Source organism: Eutrigla gurnardus, assembly GCF_963514095.1.
Source record: "Eutrigla gurnardus genome assembly, chromosome: 4".
Lineage (NCBI taxonomy): Eukaryota > Metazoa > Chordata > Actinopteri > Perciformes > Triglidae > Eutrigla > Eutrigla gurnardus.
Genome location: NC_139918.1, coordinates 18262190 through 18278347, shown reverse-complemented (window position 1 = coordinate 18278347; position 16158 = coordinate 18262190). Strand labels below are relative to the sequence as shown.

The 16158-nt window shown below is 43.3% G+C and overlaps 2 protein-coding genes across 2 annotated transcripts; one reads left to right on the top strand and one right to left on the bottom strand.

Annotated features, from left to right (window-relative positions):
- Positions 1–3472: 3472 nt before the first annotated feature.
- On the top strand, positions 3473–7334 carry dmbx1a (diencephalon/mesencephalon homeobox 1a). The gene is made up of 4 exons (XM_084007251.1): positions 3473–3635; positions 3855–4033; positions 4742–5129; positions 5244–7334. The coding sequence occupies exons 1-4, from the start codon at positions 3482–3484 to the stop codon at positions 5681–5683; spliced, it is 1161 nt and encodes a 386-aa protein (XP_083863377.1). The 5' UTR covers positions 3473–3481; the 3' UTR covers positions 5684–7334.
- A 4377-nt stretch (positions 7335–11711) lies between these two features.
- On the bottom strand, positions 11712–16060 carry nsun4 (NOP2/Sun RNA methyltransferase 4). The gene is made up of 8 exons (XM_084007992.1): positions 15958–16060; positions 15244–15463; positions 14608–14782; positions 14365–14519; positions 14115–14275; positions 13887–14011; positions 13658–13790; positions 11712–13473 (listed from the first exon to the last, which is right to left on the bottom strand). The coding sequence occupies exons 1-8, from the start codon at positions 16048–16050 to the stop codon at positions 13330–13332; spliced, it is 1206 nt and encodes a 401-aa protein (XP_083864118.1). The 5' UTR covers positions 16051–16060; the 3' UTR covers positions 11712–13329.
- Between the last annotated feature and the right edge of the window lie 98 nt (positions 16061–16158).

The window sequence follows — 16158 nt, the reverse complement described above, 5'->3', positions numbered from 1 at the left end:
TTTCTCCATCGTCTTACCTATATCTATTTACGTCTCGTATTTTCCACGTGTTGCATTGCCTTCAAAATGCTTTAATATTCATGTTAGAGTGGTTATAATTGTTGTTTTATCAGAAGTAATTAAAGCTAAATGACCACTTCCTCTGAATCAAAATGACGTTTATTGTGTTTTGTATGTGGAGGAAATACAGGCTATTCTAGCAGCCTGTGTCAAATATAGATTTATGTTTTCTTTCAATTTAGTGGACGACGAAAGCGGTTCATCAGAAATGTGTTATGATAAATATGGCATTTTTAAAGTTTCAGTGTGCAACCCAAAATGTAAGCTGGCGTGGAAACTAAAATTCACAACGGTCAAATTACAAATAATAGGCTACAAAACAAAAAAACAAAGGCTAACCCTTAACAAGCACCTGCTTTTTTATTATTATATTTTTTTAATTTAAATGCAGGGGCCCAAATGACATAACCCCAAAATAAGTTTGGTTCCACAGATGACTGGGCGTTATCTTTGGAGTTTAAAAACCTCAATTAGCGATTAGTGAGGAATTTACAGAAGCACAACAAAGCAATTTAAATTATTTTCTCATATTTTTCCCTTAAACATGCATGATTATGCATTCTCTTTACAAAATAAAGATAATGCCGCAGTGACATCCTAAAATGCTTTAACAGACCAACAAAAGATGAGGCGTTGAATTATCTTTAAATGTCAGCTCAGAGAGAAAAATCCAGACGCGTCTGACAGTTTGCACTTGTGACGCAGCAAAGAGCAGATTGCCAGGTCGACCCGTGACCCCTGAGGGCTGTTAACAAATAACATTTTTCCTAATTTAGTCGGATCAAAGAGTTGCACTGTACATGCCAATTTACATAATGACGGTTTGATAATCGAAGCATTGCGCGGGGCGGGGCTGCCAGGAGGGCCCAGCGCCTGGAGCAGGAGAGAGAGAGAGAGAGAGAGAGAGAGAGAGAGAGAGAGAGAGAGAGAGAGAGAGAGAGAGAGAGAGAGAGAGAGGCTTATGAATGACAATAACGGCGCTGACAGGCTCACGGCGATGAGCTATTGTGCTGCATTTGATATGGGCAGGAGGATACAGGCCAGAACCAGAGGCGCAGCAAGACGGTGCGTAAAGCTGGTGAACACGAGAAGGCGGACCTTCCAGCTAAAAAGTTTACTTACAGCCTGAAAACATGAGGTTTGGCGTGGAGGTGTTTTTGTTTCAGGGGCTGAAGCTTGCATCAGTGAACAAACACAATCTTGAGGGATGGATGTGTGTGTGTGTGTGTGTGTGTGTGTGTGTGTGTGTGTGTGTGTGTGTGTGTGTGTGTGGTACATGCTGCATTCGTTTCCCTTAAACGATGCGTAATCCAACCAAGAGAACTGCAATAGAGAAAAAAAACATCGGCCTATTACGAGAACACGAGCTCACACGCGCAAACGCACACGCGCAAAACGCCAACCCAAGAGCAGCCAGTCCCGCTGCACGTCCGTCCGTGTCAGCGTTGATGATAAATGGAGGGCCTCGCAGTCGAAACCTATTTGCACTTCCATTAGACGGGGAGCCAAATGGGGATCAACATGCATATTTTTACCCGCGGAGAGGCCATACATCTCAGCCAAAACGTTGCCCCGGGGCGATGGGATAAGAGGCCGCCAGAGAGGGGAAAGGGAGGAGGGGGAGACGGGGAGGGGGGGTCCATTCAACTCAAATACTTGGGGGAGTAAAGTAAATGTTTAGCGAAGCACCTTCTGTCCCGACGAATTAAACTATTCCCCACTGCCCTCTGATCACATTCATCAGCCGCCGCAGCCACTTAATGGGCTGGGAATGGGCACTGCGGGCATCACGCACGCGCACCATCGCACGCACACACAGTGAAAAGCTGAGAAAGGGTAGAGAAAAAGTGCCTGTTACAAGAAGGACCACCCAGTCTTTACTGTCTGATAAAATAGGTTTACAATTGGCCTATATTAATCTATTATTATCATTATTAATTGTATTATTATTATTAATACTAATAACACTAATAATATTATTAATACGAATTGTATTATTAATATAATAATACTATAGTAGTAGTAGTGTTAGTGTGATTATAATTGTGAATTTTAGTATAAATGTATTATTTATTGATTTATACTGAAATTCCAATTATTTAAATTGACATTTGACTGTTGTGAGAATTATCAAGTCATAATCAAAGGCTGTCAAGCAGTAATAAAGTTACGTTAAAGTATGGCCTTGGTCAAATAAACAGCAATTGAGTTTCAAATTACAACAAATATCCTGCATAATTTCAGAACATGTAGAAATTTATTAAATGGTTCTAAAATATATACTTCCATTACGGCTGCCAGATGTTCAATTATTGACATTTTCAACATGCGCACACAAAGAAATCATTGTGAATTAGTCAAATTAAATAAGATAAAACAAAAACGAAATTAGTGAAATAATAACCTTTTGTCAGATATATTATATCCATATATAGGCCTCCATAAGTCCAAGAACGTAACCACGTCCCTTGATACCGTACCTGTCATACAGGAGAAAGATTTATGTCTTTTCCCTGTGGTCTCGCTGTAATAGTTATAATAAGTGGTTGGGCCTCTGAGATATTCCCTCCTGTCAGCCTCCTCCGTACTAATACATATCTAATCGTGTCCTCGAGCGCTTCATCTATGAAAATCTCGGTCGGGAAAGAGAACTACAAAACGGAGTTTTGAGGAAATTGCTCCCATGTGAAGGACTATTTAGTTCAAGAAATTCACCTGTTCGTAACAATTTCTCTTCTCTTAAATGTTTACAATAAAAAATCATGAAATAAGCAAGAAATGTAATTGTCAAGTGTAATACGTCACTCACTCAAACTGAACAGCACTGCCTGAGAATATAATTTCAGTAATCATCGCCTATTAAAAAATAATCCTGCGATCCGGTTGCAGGTTTTGCCACCTAGACCCGGAACAAATCTCTTTATTTTAATATTCCAACACATTTCATCAAGGAGTTGATCTGTGAAAGCAACGGTTTCAATGGGGATTTGTCTTCTCCGGGATCATAGGGACGATGTGAATAAATTCATGAATAAGGCATTCGTCACGGTTCATTACGGGAACGAGTGATAATTACCCCCAATTTAAAGTCCTTTGTATAATTAATGGGTTTGAACACAGCGATAATTGGATGTTAATGGATAACACTTTTGTCTGAGCGGGCACATTAAAATCTATTGGCCCTTGAGCGCGAGGACCTGCACGCTGTCATTTAATAAAAAGCTCGTGTGTCATCCCTTAGTGCATGCCATACATGTATGATTTGGGGTTTTTTGGTTCGAGTTCACATGTGTCCGTCAGCAACCATTAAGTGGAACTTCAGTGGCCCTTGAGGCCCTCGAGGTGCCCGGCCCGCTCCTTCCCTCCTCCGTCTGAAAACCACCACCTCTCTCCCGCTCCGCAGGTACAGCGACCTCTCACCATGCAGCACTACGGGGTGAACGGCTACTCTCTGCACGCCATGAACTCCCTCAGCGCCATGTACAACCTGCACCAGCAGGCCGCGCAACAGGCGCAGCACGCGCCCGACTACCGGCCGTCCGTGCACGCGCTCACTCTGGCAGAGAGGCTCGCAGGTAATTAAGTGCACGCTCACACGCAAACGCATTTCCTTGTCCCGCCTCCAAACACATAAGCTGCAACTATTAATGAATACGGAATGCAACGTTTTATATACATATGTAATGATAATAATCAGCAGCTAAACTAATGCAAACAAAGAGAGGTAATCCCATCATGCCCAGTTAAATAAACTTGCCGTGTGTGTTTCCTTTCCAACGGCTGCGCATTTCAAGACATCATCCTGGAGGCTCGCTACGGCTCTCAGCACCGCAAACAGCGCCGGAGCCGCACGGCCTTCACCGCGCAGCAGCTGGAAGCGCTGGAGAAGACGTTCCAGAAGACCCACTACCCGGATGTGGTGATGAGGGAGCGGCTGGCCATGTGCACCAACCTGCCCGAGGCCCGTGTGCAGGTAAGGCCTATTATACCTACGGAACAACAACACTGTGTAGTCAGGAGAGAGGGGCTTTAAATGCTGAACTGTGGTTTCATTGTGTGTATCCTCCTTATTATTTGTGATTTCAATGCAGGCTTCTTATCTTATTGGCACACGTTTTAGTATCTGCAGTGTCAAACTACATTTTGGGGGTGGACTAGCCCATTTATTTTAGTAGGGTGACTTTTTTGTCAGATGTAAAGAAATATTAACCATCAAAATAATAGGAAAAGTCAGGCCTTCTTTAAATGTCTGGTATATTAATCAAAACATTCAGTTTGTTTGAGTTGAAAACAGTGAATATGCATTGTTATCAATAGAATAAAAAACTAAACATTTTTAGGGAGTACATATTAAGCCTTGCTGAAACATGAGTAAAGCCTTTCAGTTATGCTTGATCAAAATAAGTGTATCCATCGCGGTACAATAAATGCTAAATACAGTTTCAGTTTAATTACTATTCGTATTGTTCAAACGTATTTAAGTTTATTCATGATAATGTCATGCTTGTTATTGCTGGCACTTATTGATTTATGGGGTTTTCGTTTGCCATTCAAACATTTTCTGCTGCAGGAATCAATCATTTCGTGTGTGTTGACGTCCTTACTTAGCTTATATCCACGGTCGTGCACCGCTTCTGCTCGTTCTCCCTCTAACTCGGCCTCTTCTCCCTTCTGCCGCCAGGTTTGGTTCAAAAACCGCAGAGCAAAGTTCCGTAAGAAGCAGCGCAGCCTCCAGAAGGAGCAGCTTCAGAAGCAGAAGGAGGCGTCGGGGGAAGGGGGAAGCGAGAAGGAGGACGCACCTCCCTCCACGACCGTCCTTCCTGACACCCAGCTCCCTCCGTCATCCTCCTCCACCTCTTCCCTGGAGACGGAGGGTCCTGCAGTCCGTCCGCTGGACATGGAGCTGAACGTCACGTCGGCGGAACACTCTGGCAGCGAGTCGGCGACGGAGGACAACGCCACAGATAGGGAGGACGAGAGTAAATCTCAGAGGGAGGAGATGAAGTGTGAGAGGGCTGTGACTCCCGAGGACGTTGCTCCGGCTTGCAAAAGACTCAGCCCTAAACCAGGTAAGAACACACAGTTCCTTCTTTATGCTTGTTTCAAAGAATCCCTCATGAGGAAGTAATCGTCAGCTGACTATAATGACTGACCTTTCTGAACCTCCTCTTCTCTGTATCCAGACTCCCCCCTGGTCTCTCCGTCTGTGACCCCCTCCTCCTCCTCCAGCGGCCTGGCCAGCAGCGGTCCTCTCTCTCAGAGCCATTCCTACTCTTCATCCCCTCTCAGCCTGTTTCGTCTGCAGGAGCAGTTCCGTCAGCACATGGCCGCCACCAACAACCTGGTGCACTACCCCGCCTTTGACCTCTCCGCCCCATCTTCACTCCCGTACCTGGGGATGAATGTCAACATGCCCCCCGCGCCGCTGGGCTCCCTGCCCTGCCAGTCCTACTACCAATCCCTGTCCCATCACGCTCAGCAGGTGTGGAACAGCCCGCTGCTGCAGGCGTCGACAGCCGGCGGCCTCGCCAGCCACAACAGCAAGACCACGAGCATCGAGAACCTCCGTCTGAGGGCCAAACAGCACGCCGCCTCGCTGGGACTGGACACAATGTCTAACTGAGAATTACATTGGATGACTATGTAAACTAGGCCGGACCCATCGGACTACACATCGCCCCATCCCACTGCGTGTCTGTGATAGTTCCTGGGAGTCGTATAGTGACTCCCTTCTAGAGTACATGGGCAAAGGACATGCAAAGATGTCCCAAAAATAAAAGACGCCAACACACACCGGACCTACAGAACTCCATTTAACAGGTTTTTGAAGGCAGACACACACTTCAGCAGCATTAACTCTGGAAAGGAGATCCCGTAAGATAACGAACAATGCTATAATGATGAATGTCGCGACCCAGAGGACGGGGATCGCATTCCTGATTGATATAATGATGTTTCCAACAGACACTTAATGCCAGACCTTCACAACATCTGAAATCATTAAAAAAAAAACACACACAGCTGAAAATGGATGCACTCGGTTCGAAAGGGAATGCATATAAATGTTTACAAGAATAATGTGAATACATGAGGCACTTTTGAAGGAATTAGGCCCGTTGGTCAGGAGGGAAAAAGGTATCGCTGGTGAAACAAAGGGACCGTCACAGGACCGTTGATATTTCAATTAAGCTACGTGGTTATGTTCATAGCATGTACTACATAACAGCACATGAATAAAAGTAAACTTCAAGCCATGTTGTCCTCAACAGCATAATTAACTGTGACTAATTTGCCAGTTTAATGGCCAGTAATATGCCACTTTGTACAGAGGCTGGCTTGATAATGACAAAATGATTTCAGTGACTAAATTCTCAAAGCTTTTAATTACATTTTGCCCTGGGCTGAGGGAGCCGGGGCAAATGCAATTATGAACATGCATACCATTTAAGACTGCCTTTATAAATTAAAAAAGGTCTGTGCATTGAAACAGCCAATTAAAGGTAGCGGCATGATCCACTTTATCATGAGTTGTTCAATTTCCTTTGAAAGCGAAATGATACGTTGTTAAATGTGGATGTCAGCATTTATTCTCGCCTTAATAGTCTCTTGAGGAAACAGCTTTTCACTGAGTCAGACCGACTGTTAGCACTTGATGAGCAGAATCACACCGATGTCTCTGATGTTTTCTGTTAATGTGTTCTGGAAGCAAATGTCTTCACATGAAAAAAAACAAAACAAAAAAAAAACATGCACATTATTTTAATATGTAAAATACAAAAAAGTCTATCTATTAATGTTTACTGGTAAGGTAATTGTAAAATTCCTATTATGTTGTATAATTGATAATGGATAACTCGGATAAATTCCTTTAGCTGTCAGATTGTAAGATTGTATTTGCTGAGCTCAGCGGCGGCCCGTCTACGCCTCCTCTCTTGGTTGTCTGTGTAACGATCCTGGGTTGGATTCATGTTTTAAATGTGTTCAGTTTCTTCTCTGGAATTTGCGAGAAAGAAGCAATTAAACAAACGTGGGTTGCTGGGAAACGGAAAAGAAAGAAGTGAAAGTGAGCAGATTTCAGTTAATTGACCCCAGTCCTTTGTGTACTGCTATTTTGACTTTATTTGAGTTCTGTTGTTGCTATTATCCTAATGCCCCCCCTACTGTCTCTGTCTACTTGGTCCAGTGGTATTATAATGGTTTATAATGGTTGAGGAGAGAGAGGGAGCGGACCGCAGTGTTGTTGTCAGCAGTGTTGTTTCCTTTGCTCCTCCCGAACAATGTAGACTTGAACTAGTGTTGTTGTAAAATAATCACAAATAAAAACATTGCTTGGAGATCTTTATAATGAAGAGTATCTGTGCTGCATATTTACACTGTATGAGGGTGGTAATAGTGTGCTACAGTTAAAATCTGCGATTGGATGTAAAAATAGCAGCATGAGTTTAGAAATACGATATGATATTTAGGATGTTATGTTTTAATCTGATGAATAAATCTTTCTTTCATTTATACAAACCTATGTTGATCGGGTGCAGGAACAAAGTTGGTTTAAATTCCTACTTTGGATGTCAAAGAAACATAAAGCAAGTCAAATATAATGCAGGTTATATATTGGAGGCTAAAAAACATGTGAGTGGGAGAAAATATGATGGTGAAAGAAAAAAGAAGCAGCAAAGTGAAGAAATTAATGAAGATACAGGAAATGAAGAGAAAAACTAAAAAAAAAATATAACAATACAGATTAAATGTATGAGAACTTGCAGGGAGACAAAGAGTGCACAAGAGACAGGAAAAAGAACAATTTAAACTGAAAAATAAAAAAAAGCCGCATGGAGACGTAAGCCATCCCCAATGAATAAGCAGGCCATTATCCTGAAGAATGACGGCCTGGGGCGGTGATTATGCTGCTATTATATCTTTAACAGCATGGTTTGTCAAAACGCACAGACCCCCACCCCAACCCTGCTCAGCACACACTCAAACACACTAAAACACACACTGAAACACACACACACACACACGCTCAAACGCACGCTCAAACGCACACTCAAACACACATACACACACACACACACACACACACACACTGAAACACACATTGAAACACACACACACACACTGAAACACACACACACTTAAACACAGTGAAACACACACTCAAACACACACACAGACACACACACACATGCTCAAACGCACGCTCAAACACACACTCAAACCCTCACTCAGACACACGCTCAAACACACACACTAAAACACACTCTGAAACACACACACTCAAACACACTGAAACACACTGAAACACACACGCTCAAACACACTGAAACACACTGAAACACACACGCTCAAACACACACACACAAACACATCCCAACTTGTGCCCTTGCTCTTCCCATCGTAAACCCAGTAGCTGCGTGACTTTGCTCTGCTGTTAATTGAGTCGGTCTTTAACGTGAATTCTCCCTTCGGTGTGTGTAAATAACAAATGCAGCCGGCCGCTGCGTTGAGCCTTTTCTCCGACCGTTATGAACGACCACTATCCAACAAATGGGATGGATGGAGGATAATGATCTCTCCAGATTATCGGTGTTAATGTGGGTGTAACACCTCACCCTAACCTTGTTGTGTTTTATTACACCACAAACATGACGTGTCCTCAGCCAAGGGCGTGTGACGGAGAGGACTGTGTGTGGATATGCAGCAGAAGTGAATGTCCTTGTTATCCGAGCGTAGGAATCTGTCCAGGTACACGGCAGGATTCCCTCCCATGGGGGGACACACACACACACACACACACACACACACACACACACACACACACACACACACACACACACACACACACACACACACACACACACACACACACACACACACACACACACACACACACACACACACACACCCTGGGGGCTGAACAGGGATTGCTAGATTGTACTGCTGCAGGGTCAAGTGTGTTGAGCCCTTGATGCTGGATCAGGTGCTTCCATCTCTAACACTCAGGGCTGTATATTCACCACTTTACCCCCATAACCACCTATTTATTTATAGGCACACGTAGCTCCATCTACTTTCCTTTAAGCAAGTTAGGACAGGTGTGTGTGTGTGTGAGTGTGTGAGAGAGAGAGAGAGAGAGAGAGAGAGAGAGAGAGAGAGAGAGAGAGAGAGAGAGTGAGAGTGAAGTCTGAAAGAATTTGCCGTATAATTTTAGCTGTCCAAACTCAAAAACAAATCATTTTTTCCCATAAATGTATACATGTATTGTGTAAGTGTGGGTGCAAAAAGTAAAGCTTTTTTGAAACAAGAAAGGTCTGATTTCACCAGTTTACTGCACTTCCTGCTTTCACTCTTTTTCTCACACTCTCTCTCTCTCCCCCCCCCCCCCCCCCCCACACACACACACAAATCGCAGTGTACCATTCAATCAGTGGGGGTTTTCCCCTCCTATCCATGGTTCTCTTAAAGGTTTTAACCATGGCGAGAATGAAAAGTGCCAGCGTTAGAAACCTCGGCCCATTGAGGAGGTGACAGGGTCTGCCAGAATATGATCCTAATCCTGTTTCCAGCATTCTTTTAGCCCACTGGCATTGCCATTTCGCCGCATATTCTCTGAGCTGTCAAGTCCAGGGAAATCCCTCTAATAGAGCATTTCCCAGATACACATCAAAGCCCTCCTGGAAACCACCAGCAGGAACTTACGGGACAAGTACAATCAGGCTCACAGCTGCACATTTACATGGGGCATGAAAGCTAATATTATTATTTGAAAATAATTCTCAAATAAATAAAACTCGTGTGGCTTGAGGGCGAAGTGGTAACAATGCTTGCCCCTTCTTTGACATTTTAAACGTACTTTCATCGCAGGATGGCGTGTTTAATAATAGATAAGGCAAGACACGGAGCAGAGCTAGACGGTTATAGAGATAGAGAAACAACAAGAGGCAGACAACAGGTGGCTAAACTGTGTATCCTGGGCCACCCTCCTTTAGTTCCACTTCATCTTTCATTTTCTTCTTGTCCCTTTTTTTTTTTTCTTAAACACTCTGACTGCCATCTCGCCCCTCCCCGGGTAATCTTCTTAGAGAGAAGAAAAACCCTATTCTCTCTCTTCTTAATCTGGCCGCAGCCTAAACCTCACCGTTTCATTTCCAATGCAGGCCTCACTGAAGCAAACAGGAGTGCTCCCAGCAACTTCATGGAAAACTGATTTTTTTAAACATGAGTTTAGGGCTCGTATACGAAGCGTGTTTGATGTAACTTAAAAGACAATCTGAGGGTGAGAAGGGAAACACTTTATACTACTAGCTGCAAAAAGAAGTGTGGACATATCTCATGTGGCATCATCAAATGTAACATAAAAGCTAACAGTTGATGGGCAACAATATGTGAAAAAATATTAGTATATCACACACACTCATATCAAGATATATTGTATATAACTTAATTAAGAAAATGTTAATGGAAAAGAAATACCAGAGAAGAATCCGTAATCCAGCTAATTCAACACTTATCACACAACTCATCATTGTGTTAAAGACAGTAAGAGTGAGCTGGATATTTAAAAAAAAAAACAGCCCAGTGTTGCAAACTCTTTTCTGATGAAAGTAGCGAGCAGCACTAAATAATACATTTGCTAAATCTAGCGAAGAAGTTGCAACGCTGACAGTCCCTTCAGGCCTCCCACCAAAACGAAGTGTCTCTATGAACATAATCAACGGACGTGGCTTCTCACGACTGTCAAGCTAGCAGCTTGTGGAAGACTCCCGTGATGCGTAATGAGTTAGCACAGGTAGATAGACAGGCAGGGAGCCTAACCAATCAGGTAATTCTGTACCAATCAATGATTGGACGGCTTATTACAGTCCTGCCACAGTTAGATATTTTTTCTATATATACATATATATAACAAAACATGTTTTTGAAGAACATAACTAATGTATACTTTAATGTGAAAATCATGTTGAGATATATTATTTGCCAAAAGGAGTGACTTGCTTCAAACAAACAGATCAGACGTCTGACAGATAACAAATTATATAATATTATCTTATTGATTTGTGAACTTCACTGTCGTGGTAGTGGATCTATGCTGGAGTGCAATTTCCTGAAAAAAACATTAACTATGAACGGCACTAACTGAATAATGCACAAAAATGTGTAAAACTGCAACGTGAAACATCATAAAAGTATCCCTTCAGCGAGAGACAAGTGGATGCCTGGAAAGATAAATAGAAATTCAGAGATAAACGGCTGAGACACAGCCGTTATCTGAGAAATAAAAGACTATATGGTGTTTTCTGAGGTGGCTGCTGAGAGCAGCAGCATCCCGCTGGGCTCAGTCTACACAGTGAATCTGCGACAAAGACCCCCCACCGGTGAAATCCCCTCTCCCACTGCCAACTGGGACGCACGTCTGATCTTCACCTCTGGGCTGGAAAACACCACAGCAGGAACCGCAGCATCTGCTTTAAATACACGGACTACAACTAACTCACACAGAGGATCATTTTTCTGAACACAGAAACACCTTAATGTGCTGAACCCTAGGTAACCAGCCTATTTAGACAAACTAAAGATCTGTGACACTTATTTCTCTGTCAAGGTTTACGTTTCAGTGGCTTTTTTTTGCCGCCGTCATTTAACAACCTGCTGTCAGGGCTCACTTTAAAATATGGAGGTCATTCCTTCTGTGCACAATATAATACATTGGGTAGGAGCCTGTGTGGTACGAGGTGAAAACACTATTACGGTGTCTGCATGTTTATTGGCAAAAATGTATCATTTAAATTGTATTCGAAAAACACAACAGAAGCATAGTTGTGACGTCAAATCCATAATATTCATCTTTCTAATACACAGCATTTGTCTCCCTAACACAGGCTTACACACAGGGACACAAATGCACAGCGGTTCATTGGCTAATTCAATAATAACAGCAGACAGCCACTCCGCTCTATAGACAGGCAGAATAGAGTGTAACTCATCTCTAACAGTCTGCCGTCTCCTGAGTGTTAAAACATGTAAATTTATGTAAGAGCCCATAGGAAACACATATTTACAATACGTTTAGGTAATCACAAGATGTGCGGGGAGGCATCCGGGGGCCCTGGAGACGACAGCAGTCAACACAAAAATAGTTTTTATGTGTCATTAATTCCCTCTGCATTCCCCGATACATCCCCCTTTTACCGCAGTAATACAGTAATCACTCACAATCGCACAGGAAATTATCTGCACTCATCTGTGGAATAAAAAAGCGGTAGGGGCAAAACAGGGCGAGATGTCCCATTTTAGCTCTCTGCTGCCTCTTTAATGTTCATCTGGGAGCCGCATGGCTGCCGTCCATCCCTGCACGGGGACGGGAGGCGGCTCCTGCACTTGGAGCAGCTTAATGACGGTGGGATGTGGATGGTGGACTCGTTAGACACACACATACACACACACAGACCTCTTTCACGCTACATTGCCTGGCCAGGACAACATAAAGGGTCATCGTCGGTATGATGGAAAAAGAGGCACCTCTCCGCTCACATTAGGGAGCGATAAGAGAAAACATTTAAACTCTGAGTGATGTCAATGCAAAACAGAGTCAATCCAGATATAATAAGAGTTGCACGGATTCAGATGTGAGAAACAAAATGGTCAAATAAGTCATTACCTGCGTTCATTACGCCCTCCTTTCCACTATAGCCGTATATCGCGTTATTAGGCAAAGCCATCAAACCTGATGAATAACCATAGAACAAGTCAGACCCGTTTTCATTGGAGGGTGAAGGAGAGCAGGTATTTCTGATGGACATTTGGGTTTCAGTCATTTGAACTCTAAAGGCCATACATTCTGCAGCTCCTGTCAACATATAACCCTGGCAGACATATCCTTAGTGTCCTCTAGTGGGCGCAAGATATACAGGATACTTTGAATCTTTAGCTATTGTCGCCACCTACAGGTATAGAAGTAAAACTACCATTAAAAAAGACACATTGCCCAGCTGGTTTAGGCACACAAAAAAGTATTCACTGACTTTAAAAAAAAAAACAAGAATCTTGTTGGTTGAGCAAAGAAGTCTTCATGGAAACTGCAGTTCATGCCGTCCACAATAATGTCCTGGTCCTTCAAATGAATTATTTGTGTTTTCTGTCACGTTAAACTGAGATCCAGTGTTTCAACAGCCCACCACGGTGATGAAAAGCTCCTTCAACTGCTACAGTTTATACTTACAGAAGAGTCAAGAGGATAAACCTCATCAGTCCGTGAAGATGTAACACAGTCTATGTGAGCCTCCTTAGCTTGCACATGTAGATGGGGCCAAAGTTAGCTGCTAAGTGTGGGATGACCATCTCACCTAGACGGAGGTCGGGAGTGAAGTGAAAGGTTTTCCTAAACATGTGTGTGAGGGGGCGCAGGTCGACAACCTGAATGGAGATATGATCGGGGCAAAAGGGAGAAAAAGGGGAAAATTACTTTTTGGAATTTGCTTCCTGTGTTCTTAATCAGGATGTCCTGATATTGCAGAGGTCAGAACTCAAACGGTACTTTGTTGAATATGCAGTTCTTTGACACCGACTGTGTGTGTGTGTGTGTGTGTGTCTGACCGACCTGAAGTTTGATGCCGTGGTTCTCTTGAGCCAAACAGATGGCCTGTTCCACCACACCCTGGTTCTGGGTTTGAGAGAGTGTGCAGGTGGAGTACAGGATCTCCCCACCAGGACAAGCTGCTACAATTCCCGCCCTGCAGGATGGAGATACGGTTTGTTCCCTTCATACATGTTCACTCGTAGCTTTGCTGTAAATTGATGTGACACTTTATATTTTAACCAGTTCTTACAGCAGCAGCTCCAGCTGTAGCTGCGGCAGCCTGCGTCTCTCTCCAACCCTGCTCTTACTGAATATGTTGTTGTCGTCCTCCAAGAGTGAATGTCTGTCCGTGGTGCAGGGGACGTCGACAAGGACCTGAGGACAGGAACGAAAGGAGCAGGTGGACAAAGTAGTGGTGTTTAGCTAAACACGACATTCATGCAGGCACTGGTAACATGATTACATGACGCTTGCTTACTCGGTCGAAAGTGTTCCTTTCGACATCCCCCCACTTGGTGCCGTCAAAAGTGGTGATGCGTAGCTTCTCTTCCGTCAAAAACGGCTTAGGAACGTAACTGTGGAGGACTTTTCTCAGTCGCGTTGTTCGGGACACTGAGGCGTCGTTCAGGCACAAAAAACCTTCAACGCAAACGATGGAGGGTTAACTACAACTGGATGACAGGATGACAGCGGTGAGATAAACAGCAGGATGAGAGCAGTCCTCTTACCTATAGACCGGGTCTGAAATAAAGCCAGGGTCTTGCCTCCTGGAGCAGCACAGAGGTCAAGCACATTGTGACCTTCATGCACATCCATTGTGAGACAAGGTAGCACAGATGCTGCGTCCATCAGGTAGTAACCCAACAACCCACACATGTCTGGTCTTTAGGGGACAAAGGACAGGAATCAGAATACACCTTGAATAAAGACTTTTTTAAAGTTTTGTCTAATAAGTAAAGGAATCCGCTCACCTAGCAGGCTTGAATCTTGTGATATCCCCTCTTGGAAACACTAAGCACTTGATGTGAGGACTGAGCTCTAGTGGAGTCAGCTGCTGAACATCAATGTCAGATTTCTTAGACACAGAAAGATCAGTGGATTCCTCCCTGACTGTGGCCTCAGATTCAGGCTCTAAGCGTGGCTGAGCTGCAGGAATGATGACAAATGCAGAATTCATCACATTGGAGGACAGAGATTGAGATTTTAAATGACATGAAATAACTGGAGTTTAATATTAAGGCCCTTTGGAGGAAAATGCATGAATCACATGAAATAAAAACTTAAGTTCACACGAACTTATGGTTTGAATCATTATTCTAATACCTAAATTATAGATAATACTTCCCTACACATTGGTTATCAAGAGGCTTGTTCACCATAAAACCAAAAATAATAGAATTTATCACCAATGGCCCCCTCAGGGAATAACATAAGAAAATCTCTCAGTGCTCAGGAAGAATGTTTTCTGTATAAAAATCAGTATGCACAAAATTGTAATCAGATGCAATAAACAGGGCTTCCATTTGGTGTCATTTCTTCAAAACTACACAAATACTGTTATTTAAGTTGTGCATGCCATGTTTCATGAGTCAGTCAGGCGAGCCTACATTCTGTATTGATGTCACTGACGAAGTCTCTGCATCCCTGGGCTTCAAGGTCTGCCAGAACAGCATCATGGGAGAAATTATTGAGCAGGGCGCCGTATTTCCTCTCTGACAGCATGGCGGATCGAACTGACGGCCACAGCTGCCCCAGCTGGACGCTGTAGGTGGCATCGAAGTGCTGCAGGGCCAGACCGGTGGGAGGATGCTTGATACGTGTGGTGGCCTGTCCGAAATCAGGGAGGTCAAAACACTGATTTTAAATGTTTACTTGCTTCCATGCTTGACTTCAAGATTTTAAAGGACATGTTACTGTACAATCTTATATTCTTTAATGGTAATCTTATTAAAGGATATGTTGAATTGCACTGTATGAGAAAACAATAAAAGCCTAATAAAGTTAATTCACTCATGTCTTATACTTTAGTGCCTTTCTCATTGATTACATTTAGCTACAGACGATATGGTAACAACTTTTTAATTACAGTGACATTGTATTCAGTTACATTGATTCAATCCACCATTACACACACACACCAGTAGCTACAGTCACGGTGCAATACTTTATTTTACTCTACGTCGCTATGAGGTTAGATTTAGTATCCAGTATACTACAGCTCCTAAATGACAACATTTACATTTACACCTCTGAGGGAGGGACTCGTTTCACCAGTATGGTCACAATCAACTGCTTTATTTATTTCTACTTTGAGAACATACCCATTTTTCCTTCATTCGGTTCCGTCTCGGCGTAAAACACCTTAAATCTTTAACTTTTCTCAGTAAAAGTCTGGTGTCCAAGAGTAGCGCCATCTTGCCGTGCGACGGTTGATTTGGTCCGGCTGTGCTCCAACTACCAAAGAACAGTTCCGCTTTCAATGCGTACGTGCGTGGGCGGTCCTTACGCTATATACTGATCAC

Bases quoted from the DNA above. Each gene is read 5' to 3' on its own strand.
- dmbx1a (XM_084007251.1), top strand. From the start codon at position 3,482: ATGCAGCACTACGGGGTGAACGGCTACTCTCTGCACGCCATGAACTCC. The intron at 3,636-3,854 runs GTAATTAAGTGC...GCGCATTTCAAG, and splicing joins TCTGGCAGAGAGGCTCGCAG to ACATCATCCTGGAGGCTCGC. The intron at 5,130-5,243 runs GTAAGAACACAC...CTCTGTATCCAG, and splicing joins AAGACTCAGCCCTAAACCAG to ACTCCCCCCTGGTCTCTCCG.
- nsun4 (XM_084007992.1), bottom strand. From the start codon at position 16,050: ATGGCGCTACTCTTGGACACCAGACTTTTACTGAGAAAAGTTAAAGAT. The intron at 14,783-15,243 runs GTAGGCTCGCCT...TCATTCCTGCAG, and splicing joins CAGTGACATCAATACAGAAT to CTCAGCCACGCTTAGAGCCT. The intron at 14,012-14,114 runs GTAAGCAAGCGT...TCCTGTCCTCAG, and splicing joins AAAGGAACACTTTCGACCGA to GTCCTTGTCGACGTCCCCTG.